Source organism: Tympanuchus pallidicinctus, unplaced genomic scaffold, assembly GCF_026119805.1.
Source record: "Tympanuchus pallidicinctus isolate F22 unplaced genomic scaffold, pur_lepc_1.0 scaffold1, whole genome shotgun sequence".
Taxonomy (NCBI): Eukaryota; Metazoa; Chordata; class Aves; order Galliformes; family Phasianidae; genus Tympanuchus; species Tympanuchus pallidicinctus.
Genome location: NW_026294618.1, coordinates 28,703,434 through 28,730,304, shown reverse-complemented (window position 1 = coordinate 28,730,304; position 26,871 = coordinate 28,703,434). Strand labels below are relative to the sequence as shown.

The window sequence follows — 26,871 nt, the reverse complement described above, 5'->3', positions numbered from 1 at the left end:
CATGAATACTGACTTTGCATTGAAGTGCATTTTTTTAGGAGAAATATTTTTTTTAGGAAATTGGTGTTCAGTGCAAGTCTGAAAGCTAGCCCTGCTAGCTAGTTTTAGGGGGAAAAACAGGAGGACCTGGAGATCTACTTTTACCAAGTAAGCCCCACTGCTTTGCTCATTTTTTTTTCAGCTGTGGACCACTCTTAGGTATTGACTCCCTTGGGACAAGATGGCACTCGCAGATTTGGCCTTTGCAACAGAACTGACAGACATAACTGTAATTCCCCCAGACTGAAGCCTTTATTTGTTTCTCACTTTTTGCTGCTGTATTGGAGATGACTCATTAATAGTGATTTCCAGGAAAGGCTCTGCAGTCACATTTTTTTTCATTGCATAAGTCCTTAGATGTGTCTCCATCATTAAACATGTTCCATCAGTCTCTCTTTTTTCATAAATGGCCATGCTGTGCTGTAGTTCAAATCTCTAGACAGGTTGTTTTAATAAAATGGGCAAAATGCTTAATGGCAGCCTTCGTACTATTCTTCAAAAACACTCTGGGTCTGACATTTAGACTAAAGCCTACCCAGCTTACAAACACAAGGGCATTTAAGTTCAGATACCAAAGCATGGTTGTACACTCCATCTGCAATCCCTTTTGTGCAGTTGTCAGTGTGCCTACAAAATGCCAGTCAAAAATATATGACCACCATCTTACCTAGAAATCATGTTACAGGCATTCTAATTTTCAATGCATTTTACACTCTTTCCCACCTCTTGAAAAGCCACTCTACTCATTTGCAGTTGACAACACATCTATCCAAATCCAATTCTACAGCAGTTTCCTAGGTAACTAGCACTTCGGCACAGAGAAGCTCTACATGGTAGAATGAGCCAAAACACCCGTTAGCATTCCCATGTCTTTTCAATCCTTCTGAAACTTGCAAAGATACCAAACAAAATAAAAAAAAAATAATAATAAGAAAAATCACATAAGAATTAAGAACAATCAACAAAACAACAAGAAAGCAAGGTATGCTCAGCTGCTAAGTTTAATTTTCAACCAGGAAATTTTGCATCTGCCAAAAATTAACTCACATTTGGAGACAAGAACCGTCTCAGGGCTCAAAGCATTTCCCAAGGGTTTGACCACTTCATATTATCATCACAGATCCCAAACACCTTTCTGGGCTCTGAGTCATGCCTGTAGCATGGGCAGCTCATTCTGAACCATGCTGGAAGTTAATGGTTTGAGTCTCTGCACTCCCAGCCTCTTTCACCACAGCCAGCCTCCAGCAGGATATTACAAGGGCTGCAGAGTAGGACCATTATCTCCAACATATTGTGGATTCTGAAGGAGGAGTTTCCTCAGATTGCCATTAGTGACCATTAGTGAAGGGCAATGATAGCTCTTATCTCTTTTATTGGCCGTAGGGCTGCAGTCCCCACAGTGGGACTGGTATCTAGAGGTCTGTGATGGAGGAATCGCAGTGACAGAAGGTGAAGGGTGACTCCTGAGTTTTCTCTTGTTGCCTTGCTCTCCCTGCCAGCAACAGAAGCCTGTTCAGCAGCACAGTTGTGGTTGTGGCATCTGTGAAGAGGGAGAATGCATTTCCTTTTTTTGTGTGCAAGAAAAATGCAAATCCTTGTCCTCACCCAATAGCCACAGGTGGTGCATTTAAGCACTGGAAAAAAGCCACAGCCCGAAGCCACAATCATGTTGGAAAAGATTGGGCTGCAAAGCTGCACTGACAGCCCTCCTAGTATTAGCATATATACATACAGACAAAGATGATTGCTACCAAAAGGTAATTAAAGAGAGGGGAAGGAAACCTGGGAGTGGCTAGTATAAAATGCCCTAAAGGGGAGGAGTGGGTTCAGGAATGTGCATCTGAAGGGCTTGGTCCAGTGTCGTGCCCTGCCGAATCTTGTCTGCATACACACAAAGCCAGCACAGCAGGCCTTCTCCTACCCCGCTCACAAGGAAGTGAGAGGGCTTCCCAACCGGAGGCTCCAGCTTGCAGGCAAGGCCCTCTGTTGTCTGCCCGCCATTGTGCTGCATTGCTGAAGGGCAGCATGTGCACATCGGACTGGCGCAGAGTTCAAAAGAAGCAAGAGTTGCCTGCAGCTGTCCTCATCTCAGAGCACGTTACAGCAGGTTAAAGGCTGCTGCAAACTATGCCAACCCCCACTTAATCTCAAGAAGCTTTTCTGGCAACCACGCATTGCCAGGAAATAAGGATATACCACTCATGTCCTCTGGAACAGCGTCTTCTCCAGGCACTTGGGGGAAAATGCCAGGAACACCTTCTGGTGGTTCTGACTGGTTCAGGGATGTCTTGCACAGTGGGAACTTCAAGAGGCAGAAGTTGATAAGCAAGATTAAATTTAGGAAGCTTTGTGCTTTGACCTAGTGCCACAAAGTGCATCTGTCCTGCCCTGCTAACTAATTTGAGAGCTGATAGTTTTTACAGTTGCAGACTTCTGTGCAATTTCTGCTATGTTGAGTGATCACTTCCCTCATTTACCAGATCCTCTTTTCCAAAGTACAGCTGTCACTATCAGGGAACAACAAAGTGTGTTTCTGAAGTTCCAGTACTGTGCATCAAGCTCTCAGTCATACCCAGGTGAGTGCCATTCTTCTGGATGGATTCCCCTTTGATTCCTAACAACTGGGTACCAATCCTAAAACATGGCCATCTGTTTTTCAACCCCGTGATTGGGGCAGTGAAGCTCTAGCATTGGGCTCAGGGCTCAGCCCTTGCACTTACACTGTGTCTGATAACTGGTGGCTGGGCTGTGAGATTCTCCATGCTTGGTCAGCTGGAGCCCTAATCCCAGAAAACCTGAGTTTGAGGATGTAGGAGAGCTAAAGGCATGAAGACCTTACTTGGCTCATTTGTAATTAAAACACTACCACAGTTAGAAGGGACCAAGAAAACACTTCTGTGTAATTCCCAGCTTCAGTTGGATGAAATTCAGTTGGAGAAATTCTCCTGATGTGTCTAATGCTCAGTTTGATAGGAAAGTGACAAAGGTGAAGTGAAGGTTCACAACAGTTTAACAGCAAAAGCGGTGCTCAGAAAACAAAATAAGGATTGTCATTCCACCATACAGCAGCCTGACATGGATCTCTCAGATCAGTCACTGCCAATGGGGACTATTTTTAACATTGCTTAGTGGAACTGTATGGATTTATGTGAGTCCACAGTCCATACTGAAACAAGGAAGACTGCTAAATACAATCACCATTTCTTTTCATGCATTAAGAATTCCCCTTCAGAGAATCATGGAATCATTATGGTTGGAAAAGATCAGCTAGTCACACCACCTACTTACCATCAACACTGCCCACTAAACCATGACCCTAAGTGCTACATCTACCCTTTTCTTAAACACCTCCAAAGATAGCGACTCCACCAGCTTCCTGTCCCAAAGTATTACCACTCTTTCAGGGAAAAGATGTTTCCCAATATCCAAACTGAAACTTCCTTTGTGCAACTTGAGGGCATTCCCTCTTGTCCTGTTAGGTAGAAGAGGCCAACCCCCACCTCACCCCAACCTCCATTTAGGCAGATGTAGATAGCTATAAGGTCCCCTTGAGCCTCCTCTTGTTCAGACAAACGTTTCCAGTTTCCTCTGCCACTCCTCATATGTTCTTACTTCAAAAGTTTGGGACTGCTTGGATAGCCATAACTTGAAACCAGCAGACACAGCCAGCAATTGCAGAGCTTCACTTCAGCTGCAAATACACATTCAACACATGGAAAAAAAAAAAACCATTATTTTTTTTTTTCCATACAAAAGCGTCTAATATAACAGATGTGAGTTTTTCCACGTTAAAGGGGAGACCTCTGTGATTCCTGCCATGCTCCACACCAGGCTTCACAACACTGGCTGGCGGTGGCACAGGTGCGTATCCCAAGGCCAGGACAGGCCCACGCTGGCCGTCAAGCTCAACCAGACGAGAACAAGGGGGCGCAGAGCTGCGGCCTGCCGAGCCCACCACTCCCGCAGCCCGGCCGAGCTCAGCAGCTCCTCCCTCGGCCGGGTTCCTCCCGCGGTGCGGGAGCGCCCCCCGGCGGCGACCCGGGGAGCGGCGGGCTCAGGGCGAAGCGGCGGCGTTGGCTCCGCGCGGCCCGCGGCGCTGCGGCGCCCCCCTGCGGCCTGCCGGTGCCCCAGGAACGCGTCGGGAGGAATCGTTACCAAATACAACAGGTGCTCCCTGGAGACGGCAGACGCCGCTGTGAGGCGGTATCGGACGACAGGGAATGGGAGAACAAGGCTGAGATCAGTGCTGCGGGAGATAGCGGCCTCGGGAACAAAAGGAGTGGGAGGTTAAGCCCTGAGGAGCTGCTCACTGCCATGGAAACGTGTCTCCTTCTGCTCATTTACATTTGGGGATTTGTTTTATGGAGGATTTGAATGACATAACAGAAATCTAGCAAGGAAGGCTGTTTGCATAAAGAAACGTAAGGGTTATACAGACAGCACAGCCACAGCCTCTGGTGGGAATGCAGTTTGATGCTGTTTCAAACCAACAACACAAAAAAGAGAAAACAAAATTGTTTTTTATCTTTTAATCTTTTAATCTTTTAATGCACAGAAGAAATGCCAAAGGCCTGAGTTGTTTCGTTTTGGCTTTTAACATGAATGGTTTGGTAATTCTGGCCTGTTCCACCAAGAGGCTTGGGAATTAAGAGCTCCATGGCAGCACCTGAGAAGAGCAACTGAGAGCTGGTAGCAGGTACCAAACTGCACCAAACTGCCTTTTAGGTGCAATGGGCAGGGAAGGGTGAGAGGAGGAAACCAGAATGTCTGGCCTCCTGTAGGAGAGCAGATAGTGTGCTTAGCTGTAGTGAGAAAGAGGATCTCCCTGAGCTCTTCTCCAGACTGAACAATCCCAGTTCCCTCAACTGCTCCCCATAAGACTTGTGCTTCAGACCTCTCAACACCTTTTTGCCCCTCTCTGGACACACCCCAGGGCCTCAATGTCTTTCTTGTAGTGAGAGGCCCAAGATTGAACACAGTACTTGAGGTGAAGCTGCACCAGACCTGAGTACAGGGGGACAGTCACCCCCCTGTTCCTGCTGGCTGCACTATTTCTGATACAAACCAGAATCCCATTGGCCTTCTTGGCTACCTGAGCACCCTGCTGGCTCATGTCCAGCCAGCTGCATCTAACACATCCAAATCCTTTCCCTCTGTGCAGCTTCCCAGCCACTATGCCTCAAGCCTGGAGTGATGCATGAGGTTGTTGTGACCGAAGTGCAGGACAAGGCACTTGGTCTCAGCCCATTGATCCAGCCTACCTGGATCCCTCTGTAGGGCCCTCATACCCTCACGCACATCCATAGAATAATCCCTATTCCCAGCAATTACAACCAATACATGCCATCTGAGACTGGATGTAAAACAAGTTGAAGATTATTTGTGTCACCAACTTTGTTTTCCTCTTCTCCTTAACTCCTGCAGAGTTTTATCAGAAAGGAAAATGACACATCATCTCATCTTTTTTTTTTTTCCAAAAAGATGTACTGTAGCCACCAGAGATTCTGTTGCCCATACTGAGATACTGAACTTGGACCACATCCTTTGCCCAACTAGGCAGACACCCACTGATATCCGCAAGGCTTTTCAGGGGTTGGCCCAAATTTGCTCAGCCACTACACTTCTTTTTGAAGCTCTCAGTTGAAAAGACAGGACCTGAACAGGTATGTCTTGTGGGTTTTTTTCTTTCTTTCTTTTTTTTTTTTTTTTTCTTTTTCCATGAGTGTTCTTAATTCCCCCAAGTGAACAGAGGCACCATTTTCTTCCTTCCCTTCTCTCTCACTATGCTCCTCAAAATCTTACCCCCATCTTCTCTGAAGATCTCCAGATCTGGCACATTGGTAACCCATTACAGAGCACCTGACTGCTTTACCATCCTAGCCAGGGCTTCACAAGGGCTGATGCAACTTCTGTCTTCCACAATACAGCTCTTTGAGCTTAAAATTAAATACACCCCATACATCCCCTTGAAATTAAGCTCGCAGTTATTGCAAGCAACAGATCATCTCCAAAGAGAAAAGCTTGGACAAGCTGTATATACAAAAGCTCCCATTTACAGAAGGTTCATTTTTGTTCAAAACTCCATAGCATCAGTCACCCACAGACATCCAGCCCACCTAACCTGAAGGGTAAGAGGGATATCTAGAAACTTGTTTTAACTTCAGACTCTTCTGTATGTTATTCAGTGACAGCTGCATTCTCAGTCATTCACAACCTAAACAGGGTTGGCATGCAAATCGTTTTGAAGCCCTGCCTTTTTACTGTAGTTGTCATTATTTTCTTTTGTGCTGTCTGTTCATTCCTGTGCATTCAAGGGATTGCTGGCTTAGTCTGATACTGTCACCGTGGGAGAAACACTGCAGTTCCTAAAACTGGAGGCTGAAGTTCTTGGGACCCTCTTGCTCTAAGGAGCAGCAGGAGAAGTGGAGGTTGCTGCTCCTGGCTTCTAATAGATACCACTTAGTAACTAAATATTTAGAAAACAATCCCCCTCCTGACCTTCCCTCACTTTTTGCATTAATGCAAATAATAATTGGTCTTTATTCTTATGTGCTAGTGTAACATTGCCATGTTCACACTGCCTATGGACAGCGTTTCTGCAGTCTGTAAATATGTGTACTAAAATTTATTTCCTCGTTTTGTTTTGTTTTACAATGTTTGTTAGATTTGCAAATCTTGATTTTGGGAGGACCAACAGTGCGACAAGATTCCTTAAAGCACCTAGAACTGTCTTACTGAACTCTGTATGATTATGCAAACTGTATGATTATGGGATGATTCCATCTTCTAGCAAATGAAGAAAAAGGTTATTAGGAGTAGTCAGCATGGATTCACCACAGGGAAATCTTGCTTGACCAATCTGGTGGCCTTCCATGATGTCATCACTGGCTGAGTAGATGGGGCTAGAGCAGTGTCTGTTGTGTACCTTAACTTCAGCATGGCTTTTGACACTCAGTAGGAGGTATGGGACAGACAAGTGGACAGTGAGGTGGATTGAGAACTGGCTGAATGGCAGAGCTCAGAGGGTTGGGATCAATGGTATATAGAATGGTTGGAGGCCTGTAACTAGCAGGATCAGTGCTGGGTCTGATCTTGTTCAGCTTCTTCTCAATGACCTGGATTGAAAGGATGGATTTCACCCTCAGCAAGTTTGCTGATGATACAAAGCTGGGAGGAGTGAATGGCACACAGAAGGCTGTGCTGCCATTCAGCAAGACTAGGACAGGATGGAAAGCTGGGGGGACAGGAACTTGTGAGGTTCATCAAAGGCAACTGCAGTTCTGCACTTGGGGAGGAATAACTGCACACATCTGTACAGGTTAGGGGCTGGAAAGGAGCTCTGCAGAGAATGACCTGGGTGTCCTAGTGGACAACAAGTTGGCCATGAGCCAGCAGTGTGCCCTTGTGGCCAAGAGGGCCAATGGGATCCTAGGGTGCACTAAAAAGAGCGTGGCCAGCAGGTCAAGGGAGGTGATCCTCCCCCTCTACTCTGTCCTAGTGAGGTCTAAATTAGTCTAAATGTCTGCTGTGTCCAGTTCTGGGCTCCTCAGTCCAAGAAAGAAGGGGGATTTGTAAAGAGAGTTCTGTGGAGGGCCACAGAGACAATGAGGGGCCCATAGAGCATAGCTCTTATAAGGAATGGCTGAGTGACCTGGGACTGTTCAGTCTTGAGAAGAGACCTCTTCAATGCTTATAAATATCTAATGGGTTAGAGTCAAGTGGATGAGGACGGGGTCTTTTCAGTGGTGCACAGCGGTAAGACAAGGGGCAATGGGCAGAAAGTGGAACATACAAAGTTCCATACCAACATGAGGAAAAACTTCTTTACAATGAGGGTGACAGAACATTGGAACAGGCTGCCCAGAGATGTGGAGTCTCCTTCTCTGGAGATATTCAAAGTCTGCCTGGACACTTTCCCACCTGGACAAATTGTAGAGTACCTGCTTTAGCAAGCGGGTAGACTTGATGATCTCCAAAGGACCCTTCCAATATCTATGATTCTGCAATTCTACCAGTGAGTGCTGTGGCATATACAACATTCTGTGGAGATCTGTCACCAAAAAGCCTAGGCAAGTAAGACCAGACAACAGTGACTAAAGACAAAGTGGAAATGCAGAGGTAAAAGTGATGCCTGGAGAGTGTGATATTGGGGCACGAAACATCGTCTGCACAAGTGACTTTCAATCAACTCTTTGGGTTGACAACTGCAGGACAAGGGGAAATGGTTTTAAGTTGAGGGAGGGGAGATTTAGGCTGGATGTCAGGGGGAAATCCTTTACAGAGAGAGTGGTGAGGTGCTGAACAGGCTGCCCAGAGAGGTTGTGGATGCCCTGTCCCTGGAGGTGCTCAAGGCCAGGTTGGATGGGGCCCTGGGCAGCCTGGTCTAGTATTAAATGGGGAGGTTGGTGGCCCTGCATGTGTCAGGGGGGTTGGAGATTCATGATCCTTGAGGTCCCTTCCAACCCTGGCTATTCTGTAATTCTGTGACTTTCTGAATAGAGGATTGCACAAACTGAAGAAAACAGCAGTATCCTGCTTAGGTGTGTAGCTCAGGAATTCTGTCTGTAGCTGAAATGTAATGAAGTTTAGTGTGGAGGATGTTGCTTCCTGATACTTTCCAGTGAAAAAAAGGACATGAAAATGCGACAGTTATATCATTTCAGTATCCGAGTACCTCACAACTATTTTTTCCATGTGTAAATTCTGCTCTTTCCATATATATATGATATCTCTGAAATATGGAATTGAATCATCACAAAATCCGAGTACAGAGACCTGGGTTCTCAAAGTCACCCAGAAACCTGCATCCCGCTGATATAAATGAGAAGAAAAAGCGAAAAAGACTCTTCAACTAAATGAATTGTTGCAGATATACTAAAAATCCGTGCAGACAGTGATATCACAAAGTCTTTCACCGTGTATCCACCGTTTTACCAAGTGGGCCAATACTGATTCCTAACTGTACTTTAGAAGGACTTCATAATTGTAAAATACGTGAAAGAAAAGCAAGCAGAATGAGTAATTCCTAGTTGTCCTAGGAACACGATAGTAATGAACTGCTGTTCATAACTTCTTTTTCAAGGTAATTTTCTCTGAGGCCACCCATGGGATTCTGTGAAAGCCTTAGTTGACTGACTCACTTTAGCAGACCAGACAGCTGCTGAAATCTCTAAAAAACTCAGCTCTTAAGGATTCATTTCTTGTATTAGAAGAGACAGGTGAGCACAAATCTGTAATATTTGCCTTACCTGAATTGCAATATTGTAGTCTATTGATTTTGTCAACTTTTTACCCTCTCCCCCAGTTGCTGCTAGTGTCTAGCTTTAGACACTTTGACTCAATAAGGCAGAATGTCCAAGATTTTATGTTCTAATACACAATTACGTCTTCAAAGCATGCTAGCTTCTAGAAAATACCCCACAAAGGGTCATTTCATTAGACACCTGTCTGTGCTTTCAGGAGCTGGATCACTGTCAGCATCTATGCTCTTGAAGGAGTGGGAGCAGCTTCTCTTCCTATATCTGGCACCTCAGGTAGGACAAACTTGGATCATAAACTCAGAAGATAGATCTACATGACATGCCTGCAACATATACCCTTCACAACCATGGCATTTAACAATTCCGAGCACACAGAATCATCCACACAGAACCTGAGAAAATACTTACGTGATGTGAGCAACTTGATCTAGTAGGTGTCCCTGTCCATGGCAGAGAGCTTGAACTAGATTAAATGGTGCTCCCAATCCAAACCATTCTATGATTTCGTAAGCAAGGCACTTTTGTTTTCCTCCTAGAGAGACTTGGCAGACCTGGAAATAAGGAATTAATCAAGAACCTTGTTATACTTGGTAGACTTTGGTGGCATTCTTAATCACATGAGATGGTCAGAGGACTCACCTCCTGATTTGAGAAACCACGTCCTTTTACAACAATCTGCTTTATTGCAAATTACTTTATTCTGTGTTAGCAGAATTATACTGTAGTAACATACAGGGAATACCAGTAGCTTTAAAGAAAGAACAGTTTTGTTGTCTGGCATGAATTTCTTCATTTATGGCAAAAGAAGAGGATGAGGCACACAGTTCTTCTTTGATGGAGTGAAGTGGGCTATGGACAGTGGAGCTACAACTCCTTAGAAGCAGAAAGCAGCCATAATAGAGAAGCAGATTTCGTATAAGATGAGTCACTTGTCATTGGTAGAATCCTGAAGGCACAGAACAAGGCACTGAAGATCCACTTGGAAATTTTCTTTGTTTTAGAAACACTGAATCATAGTATTCTTATAATCATAGAATGGTTTGAGTTGGAAGAGCACTTAAGAATCATCTGTTTCCAGTCCCTGCTATGAGCAGGGGCACCTTCCACTGGACCAGTTTCTCAAAGCCCTATCCAGCCTGGCCTTGAACATCTCCAGGGCTGGGCATCCACAGCTTCTCTGGGCAGCCTGTTCCAGTGCCTCATCACCCTCTGCGTGAAGATTTTCTTCCTAAGATCTATTCTAAATCTCCTCTCTTTTAGTTTATAACTATTACCTCTTGTCCTATCACTGCAGCCCCTGATAAACAACCCCTCCCCATCTTTCTGGTAAGCCCCCTTTAACTACTGGAAGGCTGCTATAAAGTCACCCTGAAGCCTTCTCTGCTCCAAGCTGACCAATCTGAAATCTCTATCCTAGGCTGAAATCAACTTCTGGGACTGTCATTTGTCAGTGAAAATAGGCAACAAAAATGCATATATCATTATTCTGGAAATTACATAGGAAGGAGATCAAGAAGCTCTGGATTCTCCTACCCACTCAGAACAGTTCTGATGGCTCTCTGTCTAACAGCAACTAGCAGTGAGTTTTTAAAAGGCAACAGCCCATGGAAAAGAAGATCAGCATGTAACTTATTTGTCTATTGCAGTCTACTGCTTCTGTCCTGAATTCTTTGCATGTGTGAGCCCTGTTCATCAGAAACACCAAAAATGATGTAGTTCAGTATGTTGGGCTCTTTTTGATGTTACATTTTCTATGCTCTAGGGGGAATAAGAAATGCTAAATTTTACTTATTAATAAGGATCAGCATGGGAAAGATCTCCTAGTACTGAACACTAAGTCATGAGATTTATGAAAGCAGTCTTTTTGCAACGGTATGACAAATTCTATATGTAAACAGATCACTCCCACCCCACAGAAGCAGAGATATAACATGCCTTTTGTTCAGAGATTACCATGTTTAATTATTCTTTTTTTTTTTTTTTTCAATAGCTTAATCATGTATTCAGTTAAATAAAGTAATAAACAAAAGTGTTTGAAGTGAGGCAATATTGTCTTTATGTTATTTTTCAGTTGTGATCAGGTATCTGTGGGACATGGAAAACTAAAATCAAACAACATACATCATCTTTAATTCTCTAACAAAATTTAGTGCCAAATTCTGCTCTCAGGTATGTTTCTATAAAGCAGGATCCATCGTGGCACGACAGAACAACGGCATATTTCTGGGTTTAGAAAGGGCAAAAGGTAAGAAGTTGTTCTCACCTCTTAAAGGCTCGGCCCACACCAAACACTGAGCTGACATGCACCATCCCGCTGACCTGGTGCGAGCAGGTGCAGCAACACTCATTGCAAACAAACTGATCAGATTTCACCAGATTGCAATTTGGCTAAGTGACTTTAATTGGCCTGCTTCAGTAACTGAGAGCACAGTTTGGCTCCTTTCACGGTGAGAAGGCAGTCAACCAAACACAACTTTCACCAGGCCCCAGATTCTGGTCCCAGATTTCAACATACAATATTACATCGATCAAACGAACCATAGAAGTTACTTATCATTTTACTGTTCCTTAACACATTTCACACAGTCCTGCAGCGAGCAGAATCACAGGTGAACCTCAGAACATACAGAGAGCACAACTACTACACTGGACATGAAAAGGAAATTTTATTAAACATGTTTACATAATATGAGTTGGAAGTTCATTTAAAAGCACAGGGGAGTGTTAAGACAAGTGGTCAGAATAGAAAGTTACTATCGAATTATAACTAGTTGGTTTTTGGCCACTAAGACAGAACAGGATCTAGTAGTAGTGCACCAATGCTTGAGTTCTTCCTGCTCAGCAGGTCGAGCAGTACCAATCTGTGCCCTATGGAAAGATGGGCAGAGTAATTCCAACGTGTTGAATAATAATAAATAGTTCACTTGGTGCAGGCAGTATGTCTATGAGTTAAAACCTAGTGTGTACACAGTTTCTACATGTGTTACAACCCCACAGTAGGAATCTACACCAAAATATTTATTAGAAGGAATTTGGTCCATACTACATCACGTTTTCCATAGGGTAAAAAATAAAGTCCATCTATAGACATTTAGCACCAGACTCACAGACCTAGCCTGGCTAAAACCTGCAAAATGTCTATAAGAAAAATGGATGGCTTAGATTTCTTGGTTACTTCAGTATTGTAATTACGAGCAAACTGTACAAGTACATGCAACATACAAGCTGGCCTATGTGGAACTAACATACATTATTAAATAACCTTTTTCATCTCTTTTTACAAAACGTGCATGCAGCTTTGAACAGTTCCAAGTCATGCTGCTCTATTTGTGTGACCACAAAATCGAATGGCCTGTAAAAGGAGGGGAAACATAACAATGCACCTGCAGAATCTGCAGTTTTTAGCACATTTACAGGATATCACAAGGGATTTCAAGGCCAAGAAGAACTCAAATGAATAAAAAGCAAATTGAAATTTGACTTTTTTCTCCAAAAAGTAAGATATCTTGCGTTAAAAAATCAAGCCTTGTGCTTGCATCAATCTCAAAGAAATGTAAACTAAAATTTGATAAAAACATTAGTAAGTGCAGAATATTTCAACTGGAATTTCCAGTGAAACACTGAACAACTCATACCATGCTCTATCCAGGGCAGACAGGTGTGTCTGAAGCGACACACGTGAGAGAAGCCTGGGTACAGCTGAAAGTGTCATATGCTCAATCCATTCCTGGTCAACGTTTTGGGAAGTCAAATATACATTTATACACAGAAACGTAAGTATTCCCTCTCCATTTCTAGGAGGAAAACTGCATTACCAGTAACATATTCTATGTCAAAATTAAGAATAAAGCTGCTTTATACCAGTCCCCAGCATTAGTTGCAGAATTCTTCAAAATTCTTCCATGCAAAACATCATAAACATAAAAGTTAGTATATATAATGCAAACATATCTGCTTTTTACAAAGAAAAAGTGGCACTGTGATGATTAGTTACTTTTAAGAATATAACCTTGGTTGGTCATTTGTTCTGGGTTCCCACATGGGAGACTTTGAAGCACCAGAACCAAGAAATGATTTGAACGTGCTGGAATCATAACTGGCTGCTGAACACTTTAACGATGCCTACAGAGATATGCTTCAGCCCTTTTTTTTTGTTTGGTTTAGAAAAAGAAAGGAAGGGTCTCTGTTAGCGTTGTGAGGACTTCTACAAAACTAGCAGAATCACATGGCAAAAAACTAGTGGAAGTAACAAATACAGAAAAACTTCTGAAACACCAGGAAGTTAACACTGCTTGAGGGCTCTGTCAAAATGTGAAAAATACAATGTTGTTAACAGAGTGAGAGCTTCCAGTTTGGCTCATATTTGACTTAATTTGAATCTAAAGATCCCTCTCTCTCTCTCTCTTTTTTTTATTTTTTTTATATTTTTTTGTTTGGCTTTGGATCATTAAAAGCATCAGAGATAGACAGACAGTTTGGCTGTATGTTATATACTTTTGTTCCATCAATGTAAGCCGTCTCTTGACAAACAATTCAGACATATTTTTGGATAACTACTACAAGCAAAAACAGAAGTGATTGTCTCTCTCCAACAGTGTTTTTGATCGTGTGAATATCTGGTTCCAATCGTTATCCTGGGTGATGTTTTATTAGGCAGCACCTGCTTCTATGACCTAATGCAGGGAGGCCCAGTTGAACTTTCCAGAGACGACTGGGAAGCTCTGCGTGTCAAGGGAGTCAAGGTTGGATCCACTAGTGATGAAGGTGGGAATAATTTATACCAGCCTATTACCACACTGGACAGATCTAATTCCTCCAGAAGGATCTGGGCAACACCCATGAAGCATTTGTGATCCATTCGGCCATAGTCTCCCCAGACTATTACCTGTAAGAACACAAGATACAGGTTCAGCCTGGTTCAAAGAGCCATGCTCACTCCTGCTGTATATCACGATGTATATAGTAAGGAAAATGTTTTTCTTAAGGGTGAATGATTGCTTCCTCTTATGAGAGAACTTAATGGCAGGACAGGAGCAAGAGTCAACAAAAGAGAAATGTTTAATACAGACAGACATTTCACAGGTCAGAAATCACAAGCCATGAGGATGTGTTTGCTGGTATTTAGAAAATTAAATACTTAGTGAGTTGGAATGGGTTTGCATATCTTAATTAAACTTAAGTAAACATACAAGTGCTTTACCAAAAGACAGCCTAAATTGGATTTTGGAAGGAACTGACCTGAAGGACTTTACCCTGTGGACTTTCATCAAAAACTAGTGTCTGTTGGTACAAAGGATCAAGGGTCTTCCGTGCAATTCTTGTCTTCTTCTTTGCTATACATGCTCCATTTTCCAATAAATAAACTTTGACATATGGAGCTGCAAACAAAACACCATTAATTTTATGTTTGGACTTAAAAACTTCTATGTTGCACATCTGAGCTGGAGGACAGATGCCATAAAAGGAAGATGAGTAGAAAGAACACGACATGCTATGTTTGTTGTATAGTCTGAATACAATTACACTTGTTAAATAAACGACACAGACCATAAGGAACCCATTTCATTTTTATAACCCTTAAATTTAATGACCCAAGATGGTACTAATAACAATTCTGTTTCACTGTTTCATCTGTCATTCTAAAAACACTTTCCTTTGCCAGGAATTAACTGTCTCTGATAGTTAAGCTGGAGTCACTATGTAGGGGTCAGAGATACATCACAACAGAAGACTTAAATATTTCATTGAAAGGAATATTTAAAGCTAAGTCATTCAGATAACACAGACACTAACTGCTCTTTTGTCTTAGGCTCCTAATGAGGTTGCAAAGTACCATTTTGCCAAAGCGCTATCTAAAACAAGAGTTCCTGTTGTTATAGTGAGCAGTGCTTGTAGCAATTATTATATATCTCTCCTAATGAAGATTTCTATAAATAACTAGGACATTAAAAATATTCTTATAAAATGATATTTCATTCATTATACAGATTACTGACACAGGCACTACCATAACATGCAAGCATACAGAAGACTATGACTTGCAGGTCTACTAAGCTGTTTGTTCAGAGCACAGTCATCTGCTCTTCATCTCATTTTGGTGGGGAACAAACACAAAGGACTTCACGTGCATTGATAAAGCCTTTCTGAGAGATATGACTTGCCTAAAACACATAGGAATACTTCTACAGATGTTCTGTCCAGAATGGGTTTTGAATTGCTAAGACTAATTCCTTGAAAAGTGACATGCAATTAGCAGATCCATGTGGTAGGAAGTTGACTGATAACAAGGATATATGTCCATGCATACATTCCTTGCAAATAAAATGTATTTACATCTAACAAGGTGCTTAAAAAGCCTCCAATCCCCAATTCACCAGCATATTTCATATTCCTGATTTCTTTTCACGTATTGTTTATTTTTCCCTTACCTGGGGTAGATTTGGAGCCAGGTTTTTGTGTGAGGCCACGGGCTCTAATGACCTCTACTTCTAACTGGCCCTTCTTATCCACCATGCCAATCTGGATATCACCTGAGGGAGAAGAAGAACATTTCAGAGAAGCAGAACAGCCTGGGAGATATGAGAATAAGAAAGAGAAACAGAAAGGTTAGTGTTCTATTGGTCTGCTCCATGAGTGTGCTTGTCACCTCTCCCGATCCCCTAAATTTATCTGTCCTTGACCTAGAACTAAATGGGTCTGTGACCCACGGGGGCAAGCAAATTTACAACAACATTTCAGTATAAACACCATCCTTTTCATTTCTCATTATGACATTATGACTTCTCACACAGGACTGCTGCCCCAGCAGCACTTCCCTAGCAGTGGTCCCAAATGCCAACAGCCTAAAACCCAAATTCATGTTCAGAAATCCCCTCAGCTGGACATTTCTGTCTCCAAGCTGAGATGTAAGAGCTAGGCATGCAATGTCTCCTTGTCTGATTAACAGGAAGGGGAACTGCTGATTGAGGTTCACTTTGAACTCTCTGTACCTCAATTGCCTAAGGAGATCGTTTGTGTAAGGCAAATGCACCGACCAGTTGAGGCACACAAAAACAGTAGCTTCAGAGAATGATGCCCTGTCCTCCAGGAACTCAAAAGAAGAGTACTGCAAAGAGCTCTAAGAAGTATAAATGTGTTAATTATTCTATTTTTATCAATACAGCATGCCTATTTTTGTTGTGAATGAAATAATGCAGATTGCTAAAACCTGCTTGTGCTAACAGTCAAACTGCTGTTTCCCTGCATGAATCTGACAAACTATATTTCCTGCAGAAAAATGAAACTCCTTGTTCCAAGACCAATAAAATGCGTGGAAAGTTACCTTAACTATGGGCTGATGCTCAAAGTGTTGGACCTGTATGATTCCATCTACTCTGGAATCAGCTGGGTAGAAATCTAACAGGCCACTTAGAATCAATTAGAATCAATACAGCATGTAGCTTTGTGACTTCAGTGCAGATAAATGAACTGTCCATATATCCATGCCACATCTGAATATGGAAATATTTTAGATTTGAACTCTGAATTAAAAAAAAATAAAAATAGATAGTCCTGAACTACAGAATTAGAGGGTTCTAGATTTAGAATTACAGCATTTTGAAATGAAGCGGGCATGAGATTTTCACAAGCTTGTGCAATGGAAGAGCAGTGGATATACCTTGCCACATGAGGTATGACAGAGCAGCAGGGAAGGTTTTTACCTGTCAGACTTTGCTTGAATAAACATGTTTTGTCTTTCACTAAAAACAGTTTAAAGGAAAATATTAAGACTACATCTCAGTATCACACAACCAAATAAAAATATGGTACAGGAAGCCAGAAGGGGGAGCAACAATCCGGGTATTTGTCAATGGCAGCAGGATACAGAAGATGCGAAAGTTGTAAAAAATGTGGTAAAACACTTTTTGGGGGCTGAACCCTGAGCCCTCGGTAAGTAAAACAGTTCAAAGAAGTGAAAATGCACATGACTCAAGGAATCTGCAGAAAAATAGGAGATTAAAGTACAGATGAAACAAATTTAGACCTCTGTATTCATACCAGCAGAGCCACTTTGATTTAGAAAATATTCTCACTGATACTTCTGAGAGTGCTGTACTGAAGCACTAGGCTCTTACCATTTCCAGCATGTTTAATGGAGTATATCAAGGACTCCTCGCTTAGAATCCTAAACATGTAGTATTTGAAGCATGCCTAAAAATTGTCCAAGTACAAGCAAAAAGATATCAAACCACTCCAAAGACACTTGTACAGTAGTGTGCTGCTGCACAGCACTCATACCCTATACATAGTCAAGATACAGCTAACACGAATATAGGGGTTATCCAGACTGGAGTGGAGTGGAGACTGGTTTGGAGTACTGAGAAAATTGCAGATAGATCCAGACAACTGCTGTAGAAAAGAATTTTGTCATTAGAAACACTGGCTTTATCAATAACTGATAACTGGGCATTGCAGATACGGGTAGAAATTTCAAGTTCTGGGGTTACTTCGTGATGAACCAAGCTTGGACAAGTGCAGAGTTTGGCAAGAAACTGTCTTTATATCCAGTATAATCTGTGGTGATCAAATATAAATGCTGAACAGCTGAGATTTCACAGTGATTAGAGAACTCACAATAACTGCCCAGTGTGAAGGAAAGTGCAACTTCGATCTTCAAACTGCAAGTGAGATTAACAGACACTTAACATCTGCAGCAATATTGTTTCTCAACTCATTCTGGATGCAAGCATGCTAGAAATACCAGTAGGAACACCAGTGACCAGGTACAGGATTTTCGTGTTTACAGTGAAGGAAGCCACTTCATAAAAGCCTTTTTGGTGCTGCAGTCTAGCAGTGAGTTTGATAGGTACTGTTTTAGTATCATCTAACATATAATATTCTTACCCATGGCAGGAGTTGCTAGTGTTTGTCGGCCTACTAATTGTGCAGGTCCAAGTCCATCAAGGAAATCACTGAACTGACTGTCAGCGCCCAGCCGTACCCCAGGAAATATTAAGCTGAAAGAAAGTAAAAGCGGATTAAGCATAAGATCAGGATTAATTTCCATTGCCATACAGTATTTCCCTGCAAAATACTTCTTACACAAGGCAAGCAGCACAGAATGTGCAACCATAAAATGTTCTGCAGTGTCATGAAATGCAGAGGCCTATTACTTTACATTCCTGAGTGTCTGATTTAATTTTTAATACAATTTTGTATGGATAGACACATCCAAATGTCATCTGCATCAGTTAGGATAAACAAGGAAAAGCAATGCAAACATTAAATGCACTGATTGTTGCAGCTGAAGCCATAAGCTGGCACATAACACTAGTGGGGATGAGACCTAAACCTAATGTCCACCCTATTTCAGGACTGAACTGCATTCACACAGACTATATGTGCATTTCCAAACTGCTTTCTATTGAACGCATATACATTCTCCAAACAATAATAAAACAAAGAAGTGAAAAAATTCAGAGGAAGAATAATCCATAGTGGGGAAACTCAGCTTCAGCTTCCCCATCACAATCAGCAGGAACAGTAGAATGGAGTCTGAACTAAGTCTGGATAGCATCTTACCCAGTAGGCTATCCACCATTCTGCATCTATTTCTCTCAAAGGAAATTTACAGTTAGACTCAATAAAAGAGTAACACAACTTCCTATTTAAAGTATCTAGTGTGAAAAGCTTTGTTTTCCAGATATAAGATTTATCTGATCCATACAATTCACAGCAAGCCACAGTTAGTGGGCTACAAAAAGTCCATTCCTCTCTTCAAGACTAACTGTTCTCACAATGTTTGCACAAAGATATTGACTGTCTGTAACTAAAACTGACCAGAAAATATCAGCACAGTGCTTTTCATTAGAAAACTTTGATTTATCAAAAGATGAGATTTTCACAGAAGTTTAAAGAAATCTTATTTAAGTTTTCTTTAGGTGGAGGAGAAAAAGAATGTTAGAAGCCTCCAGTTCAGCCATTAGCCTCCCAATACTGGCAGTAACCTAATTCCAAGATTCAGGTTCAAGCTTCATGCTATGCTTGTCAAACCATCCAGTCTGCTTCTTCCCCCAGTGGCACTACTCACCACTCCTGCAGCTGCAAGAAATAGTTTCTTGCTTGTTTATTGTCATTTTTCCCCAAAATGCCTGTTACATTTTGCTGAAGAATTACTAGGATTGAAAATCATCAGTGTTCTCATTTTTTAGACACCTCTAAGTACACAAATAACAACAAATGGTATGAAGTACTCTATTCTCTTTAATAATCATGAATTGCAACTCATAAAACTCTAATTATAGCTCGAGCAGAAGAACATAAGGTGATACCTGGGGTATCTAGTGTAGGACTATGTGATTTCAGCTGAGCTATTTATCTGCTCATTATTGTAAAATGCAGGATGAGGCATGATACTACCTATACATTAACTACGGGACTTTGCAATTAATGGCAGTATCATAATGCACACACACAGGGAAGGGAAAATTGCCCATGCAAATTCAATACAAACACCTCCTAATTGCCATAATTACCTGCCTACTGTAAGGGTGAACTGCAAACAAAATACTATTCAAGTAACCAAAGTCAGGCTCCTGTGGATGCCTCATCAAAATGATGGGACCCTCATGGGAGACAGGATAAAAATTTCAACCCACAGTACTACATCCTGTTAAAGGTATCTTACTCTTCCTTCATTGCAACAATTTTGCAACAAACTATATTTAACTTTTTAACCTGAGTTTTATTATCTGCCTCCTTTGGACCATTACCCTCAGCTTCCCTTTAGAGCCTCTGTTAAATATCACTGTTGTTCTCACTTCACTAGCCTCACTGTTACTTTTCTCTTGCCAGGGACTGGAATAGGGATGTTAGAGACCAGGGACAGTGGTTAAGGTTAAGGTCAATTGCAAACTGAGTCAGGGAACAAATCGCAGGCATCCTGATCATCAGGAATCAACCAGAAGCCTTTGTAATTTTATCAGTGTGGGGCTCCCATCTCTTCAGTACTGCTCACCAGAAAAATAGGCCAGTCTCCAGTCCCTTAAAGGAGGAATTCTTCATTGCCATGGTGAGTGGAGCCTTTCAGACTGGCAGTTTATTGTAGAGAGATGAAGGATAGGAAGATGGAATGCTGAAGGGCAAAGGTAGTGCCCTATCATCTGATGATGGACTAATTGCACCTTTACACTTCTCCTTGCCACCATCATGGCTGACTGGCTCTTCATCCCTCTTAAAAACTATCAGTTGTGTAATAGTGTAAGCACTTAAAAAGAAGAAGCCAAAGAAGTCCCTATTGTCCATTTTTTATCTGGTCTGTAAAACAGAATTCCATACCTTCAGTTTTCACTTTTGCACGGGACAACTTGTAAGAATTCTCTGGTGACCACTGAGCCTTTGCACACAAGCTAGAGTCCTATTGGTATCTGTAGGGATGCTACAGTATTTATTCACACTTTTGTGTCTAACTGGCTTTTGTTATCCTTTCCTAGAGGCTCAGTCATTCAGCAGTGAATGAAAACAGCTGCCCATTTACCCACAGTTGTGTGCACGGTTTTAGCTGATGGTGCGGTTGAAGTCTGGTTTTACAATTCTCAATAAGAGACTTGGACCAACTCCAAACTAAACTCTCTTTGTATACAGTACTACTGAACACAGTTTCATATCACAGGGATTTACACACAACATCTGAAGTTTAACTCCAAGTTAATCCAAACACAACTCAAAGACGAGTTTTGTTTTGAATAATGCAGTCTGAATTCAGTTCTCTTTTGATGAACAAAATGTCTCACAGGATAGCAGGGAAAATGTGAAACTCAAAGAAGTCCTCTTTCAATCTTGATCTTCAACATATTACATGCCCTGAATTGTTTAGTTTTGCTAACATTTTCTCAAGAAGAAGAATCTGCACACATACCTATCCCCTCAGCCCAAGCTGGCACCTCTGTTCACATCCCAAGCTTTCTTTAAAAGACAAGAGGTTTTTCTTACATTACTGCACTTTTAATGCCACTTACTTGCCCTCAGAGCTGTAACTATTTATGCTGCCATCAGTGGATTCTCGACTTGGCTGTCGAACCATACGACTTCTCATCTCTGCAGCCATTCCTGTCTCTGTGCTTCTTTGTATCGTGCTCTTTAGCTTCTTATTGCCAGCCTCTGAAAGCAGAGAGAAATAAAAAAAATGTTAGAATGACAGTCTAGCACAAAGCCTTTCCTTGCAGTTTTCTGCAACAGAAGTAATGCAATGTCTCTTCTTCAGATGAAAACTGGTCATGGTTTCTCTTTAAAAGGGCTGACACCCTCTATTAATGTGCTATTATTAATCTTCATACAACTAGAAAGTAGACAGGATGACTTTGATAGTGCATGTTAACCATAAACTTGGTAAGATGTACATCACCACATTAGGTTAGGGGAATACAAATTTATGACTGTCTCAGGAAAAAAGAAGAAACAAAATTCTTTGTGCATTCAACAGAAAAATTTTAAGCACTAAAACACTTGGTATCAAAAACATAATAACATATTTTCACACAGCAAAATCCCATTTTTCACCACAAAGTAATTAGTGAGTGCTACATAATTTCTAAGCAGAATAATCTTTTAGGAATCCCCTTGGAAGACTATGAAGTCCACAGAACTTGAGTTTGCAAATGAATGCTACAAAGTGCATTTCATGAAATCACTGAGCAGCTCGATATGTTTGGAAAAGTTTTCATCACAGTTTTTTTAAATTTAAATTTAAAATCCTTTGAGTTCCACTTGTAAGCTTCCAGGTCATCTTGGAGCAGGGAGAGCTTCCAGTCCCTTCCAGGCGCAGTTCAGAGCTCCAGATGTAACAGCCAATTTACAATGAATTCTATTCCAAATCTTATGCTTCCAAAGAATGGCAATTATTTAATAATCTTTAACTGAAATACTTCTACCAAAGTCTCTACGTAACACAGAAATCTGCGTTGCCTTCAGTTCAGTGCCCTCCTCATTTTCTTTTAATTCAGCCTCTCATTCAACGGGTAACACAGATCTCTCAAGAAACAGTAGATATGACAAGGTTTCACGTGAACAAACGCAGAAACCTTCTCCTGCATTTTCCTCTTCATTTAAGTCATATGTTCATTCACTGTCTGTGAAGTTTCTATTTTCTTTCTGCATTCTGCTTTCAGGAATACCTCGAAAAAAAAAATTCTTCCATCTTCTCCTGCTACAGAGGCTGAAAACTTTTTCACTTTCCTATTTCACGCAGACATTGTTGACGTTTGGCTATGACAGATTTTCGTCACACTTCAGACAGAAGCCAGAAATCTTGTAGCCCTACCATAGCTTCAACTTTCTGGCAGATGTCTGGCCTTTGCTCTTTGGGTCTTCAGAACTGGTGCAGAGCAGGGAGAAATCCCATAGGATAGAGCAGCTCTTCCTCTCCAAGGCTTATCTTCTCTTTGGTGCTATCAGAGAAGATGGATAACATGGCCAAAACAAAAAAGAATTTGTATACAGAGTGAAGAAGAGACACTGTCACATCAAAAAAGGCTGTGGTTTTTCTTGTAAACTTTCTATTTGAGTGGTTGTTTATTTATGGCCACCCAGAAGCAGGGAAATAAGTACCTCTCAGTGGAAGAAATCAGCTACCTACATACAGCCTCAGACCTTTTACTCCCTTTTGAGGAAACAGTTCTGTGGTTTTCCTGAGTGCTTTTGTTGCAACATATCCAAATTTCCAGTACTTGGTGAGTTAAAAATGCATTATTCAATGCCTTGAATCATGGAGAAGACTGGGCTAGATGAGGATCTACTCCCAGACAATGTAGTTGGCTGTAGAGGGTACTTCATAAAACTTAAGCGACTCGAAATATAGGAAAGCATAATACAACATTTTGAACCTATGCTTTACCTTAAAAAACAACAACAAAAAAAACCCAACAGATAATGTGCACACCTATATTCTAGCATGTCAATGCTGAAACATACGATGAGCATCAAAAAATAATCAAAAGACAGTCTAAGATATAAAACCCACAAGCAGACTCTTACGACGAAGAATTCTTGTATTTCCAGTAGGTATGTATTTGCCACCCATGTTGTCTTTTACTTCTCTCTTCTCTGAAAGTGTCTCTGTTTCCATCTGTTCCCACAGAGCAGGTCAGATTATATAGTTTAAACCCTGCAATGTTTACTGCAGGCAGTCAGATCAGACAGCATGACCGGAAAGATAAAATACAGTAGAGCCTGAAAAGCAAGCATCTGAATGGAAGTGCCTGTGAATATTTATGGCTCACAAAACTTGAGAGATGAGACACTAAGGAACAAGACTATCATGACCTTGGCACAAGGCAAGGAGAGAGATGCTGATTCAGGCCACCTGAACAACGTGGTGAATGTGGAAATCCATTAATGAGAGACAGTTTGCTTGGAAAGTATAATAAAAAGCAGATTCATAGAAATAATCACTATACACATTTCTTTTCCACTGACTAAATTAAAAAACAAACAAACAAAAAAGCCCCCATGATTTTAGCTTAGAGCACGGTGGAGACTGAAAATTGCAAGTGGTTTTTCATGTAAGAGTAATTTAATATTATCATAGATAAAATTCATGTTGCTGCTTGAACATGCTTCTTAGCACCACAGATGTTAAATGCATAGACTGTGCAGGACAAATCCTTGCACAAACCCACAGTTTCATCTGACTGTGCCGTATATATCAGATTGTCTGCTTCTGAATGCTTTTAAAGTTGCTTCTCTCTGCCTTACTGTTCTGGATTTCACTTCTTGTTTTCCCCATCAACTTTTTTTTTTTTTTTTTTTTTTTTTGGTTGAAGATTAGGAAAAAAAAAAAATCTTTGCCTCCTCCTGTAACTGTTACCAATATCTGCAGTGTTACTTAGGAAAATAAGCGTCATTGTTCAGATTTTATTTTACAATCTCAATCTTAATATTCTGCAGTACAATAAAATATAACATAAAAGTCACCCAAGACAGAATGGCAAAATGCATGAATTTTATGGCATAAAGAGAACTGCTTTTGCCCAGGACTAAGAACTGAAACACACATTTCATGGGTTTTTAAAGTTTTACAGGTCAGTTATGCACATTGTGGGTTTTTTTATTTTCTATTTTTTTTAATGCCTACTGCAGCACAAGAAGAAATGAGAACAATTTATCTCAGCAGCACACTCTGGTAACCTTCTCAGGAAAGCCTTGTTCTGCACGGCATGAGGTGGTTAAAGCAGAGCTGAGTTGGGACCTTCTACTATTTCTGGAGGGGGTCAGGTAATGCAGAGTCACTCTGGGGTGCAGCTGCCAGTCCTGTATTGACTGCACAATGAGGGGTGGGATCTGATCAACTACCAGTGTTTCTCTGGCTCCTTGTAACGTGCACTTTTCTCCACTATCATTTTTGTCTTGTATTGTATTCAGGCTAGCAGTTCTGCATATAGCTTTGGAACCCTGTCTTTACATGAACAGTAGAAGTTCATTAAAAATTTAAGTTCAATATCTACGCTGTGGTACACTGAGAAGATTTTCTACTCTTGTCTGAATATTTATTGAAGAGCACTTGGTCCTGATGCTGATTTGTATTAGTTTGATATGTACAGTTAAATTTTATAATATGTGACAGTTATTTGCCTGCACTGTATAAATTGCATTATACTCACTGTGCAGACTGAAGATAAACTGTCTCTATACTGAATACCATCTAGGGGAAAAATGAATTCCAAAATGTGCTGTATAATTCTATCCACTCTGTCTATTGTGTAAGGCTTTCTTTGAGCAGAAATGCAGATTAATGTGCATAAATATCACTCACACAAACACATAGTTTAACAGGTATAAGCTAGAGAAAAATGATTACAGAGCAATTGTGATAAACATTTTTGCACGTTTGATAACAAATGCAAAAGGATCATAAAACAGTCATCTGTAGCTGTAAGACATACTTGGCTTGCACACTTTTTGCCATTCATTATCAGCCCTGTTGTAGCTGCCCTGCTACAACATACCAAGGAGCATGTGGCATTTGCTGGTTCATTCTACATCTTATAAAAAGAGTTTATAGTGATTTTTTACTCCAACAAGAAAAATGTTAATGCAATTGACGTATTCCAATTTCTGTACTTTTTAATCACCTCCAAACATAGCACCTAGGGGAAAAAAATGCTACTGACAACAGAACTATATTAGCAAGAAAGACTCAGTGATAGTACCTATAGAAACAGGATGGCCTACTAAAGATATTTCAAGGCTAGATTTACATTTCTACAGGCATCCAATTCAGAGAGAACAATGCAAAGACAAACAGCTTTGTATCACCTGTATCCCTGTAGAGTCATGACTGCTCAGTGCATCACCGTTGTCCAGGCTCTCTATGGTCTATGTATGTGCCCGTAAACAAAACCGCCATTTTCGCCCTTTTTTCAATATAAAAAAAGTCTGAGAATATCTAACGGAGATGTGCCACAGCCTGCTTTTATGGAATTAAGCTTTTATGGTGCAATGTAAAAGTGTATATTTGATGCCATGGGACATTTGGGGACACAAACTTGGTGACTTAGTCAATAGGATGCTTTAGCAGATCTCTGTAGGACAAAAAAAATGACATGGATATTTGTACTACTGATGATGAAAGAGACACCTTAAGAATTGCCCAGAATCTCACATGAGAACAACTAGTTAGATAGCACCAAAAAAACAAAGAAGATATGAGTATGTAGTATGTAAAACTGATGACCTATTCAAAAGAACACTAAAGAAAGCAAAGCATGCACCATTGCTCAGTCCACTAAAGGAAGTGATTACAAGTCAGGTGCTGATAATACCACTGCCTGACTCAAGGGCAATTCAAGGTTTCAAGCATGCTCTTGGGCATGAGGAAGAAAGCCTAAAAGGACTACAGTTCCAAGCTGGGTCTGACTGCAGCCTGGCTGGGTTGTGGACATATTGCTGGCCTGCACATTGCCTGTGTGACCACGTCACACCAGGAGGACTATGCCAACTGAAATATCATGGGTCACCCTCAACTGAAGGAAATACGAGAAAACAAAAGCCAAAGGGCACATTTCCTTTCTAGTCCTTTCTAATGTGTTACTTTGCAGCCCCAATTCTGACTGCTGGAAGACCTGCAGAGTTATAAGTTGTAACTTGTTCCACTCGCTCTGCATGTAACACATTTTCACACCAACAAATTCTGTTTACACATGAATTGAAAAACTGCCCCTTGGATCGGGTCCTAAAGCAGTTACAGAAATAAAAGAAGAAATAATTTTAAGTCCATTTATTCTTTTACATGTGTAGATCTCTCACATGGACACAACACTGGATTGCTCTCAAAGACTGAAAGAGCAGAGTAGCAATGCACAGAGGACAAATAGTTAAGAAGATACACAAATACAAATGTTCACTAGATTTTATCCTAAAACACTCCACTGTATTTTCCACACATTTTGTGTGTTTTGCCACATTTTCCTGAATAAAAATGCTCTTTACATGAAAACATCTCAAATATTCCAGAAATAGTCTTATAACTGTTACTTCCAACCACCGCATAAAGAAAGAAGAATACAGTTTATATTATGTGGTATTTGACCCCAAGATT

At 41.1% G+C, this 26,871-nt stretch overlaps 1 protein-coding gene across 43 annotated transcripts in view; it reads right to left on the bottom strand.

Moving 5' to 3' along the window:
• Window positions 1-11,331: 11,331 nt before the first annotated feature.
• The window catches only part of RIMS1 (regulating synaptic membrane exocytosis 1), a 290,925-nt gene continuing 275,385 nt past the window's right edge, over window positions 11,332-26,871 (bottom strand). For all 43 annotated transcript variants that reach the window (XM_052675535.1, XM_052675145.1, XM_052675135.1 and 40 more), the window contains 5 exons: window positions 21,296-21,437; window positions 18,183-18,295; window positions 15,728-15,829; window positions 14,538-14,677; window positions 11,332-14,184 (listed from right to left, as the gene is read on the bottom strand). In XM_052675535.1, the coding sequence (XP_052531495.1) occupies window positions 13,966-14,184; window positions 14,538-14,677; window positions 15,728-15,829; window positions 18,183-18,295; window positions 21,296-21,437 (716 nt within the window). In that variant the 3' untranslated portion in view covers window positions 11,332-13,965. The remainder of the gene's footprint in view (window positions 14,185-14,537; window positions 14,678-15,727; window positions 15,830-18,182; window positions 18,296-21,295; window positions 21,438-26,871) is intronic.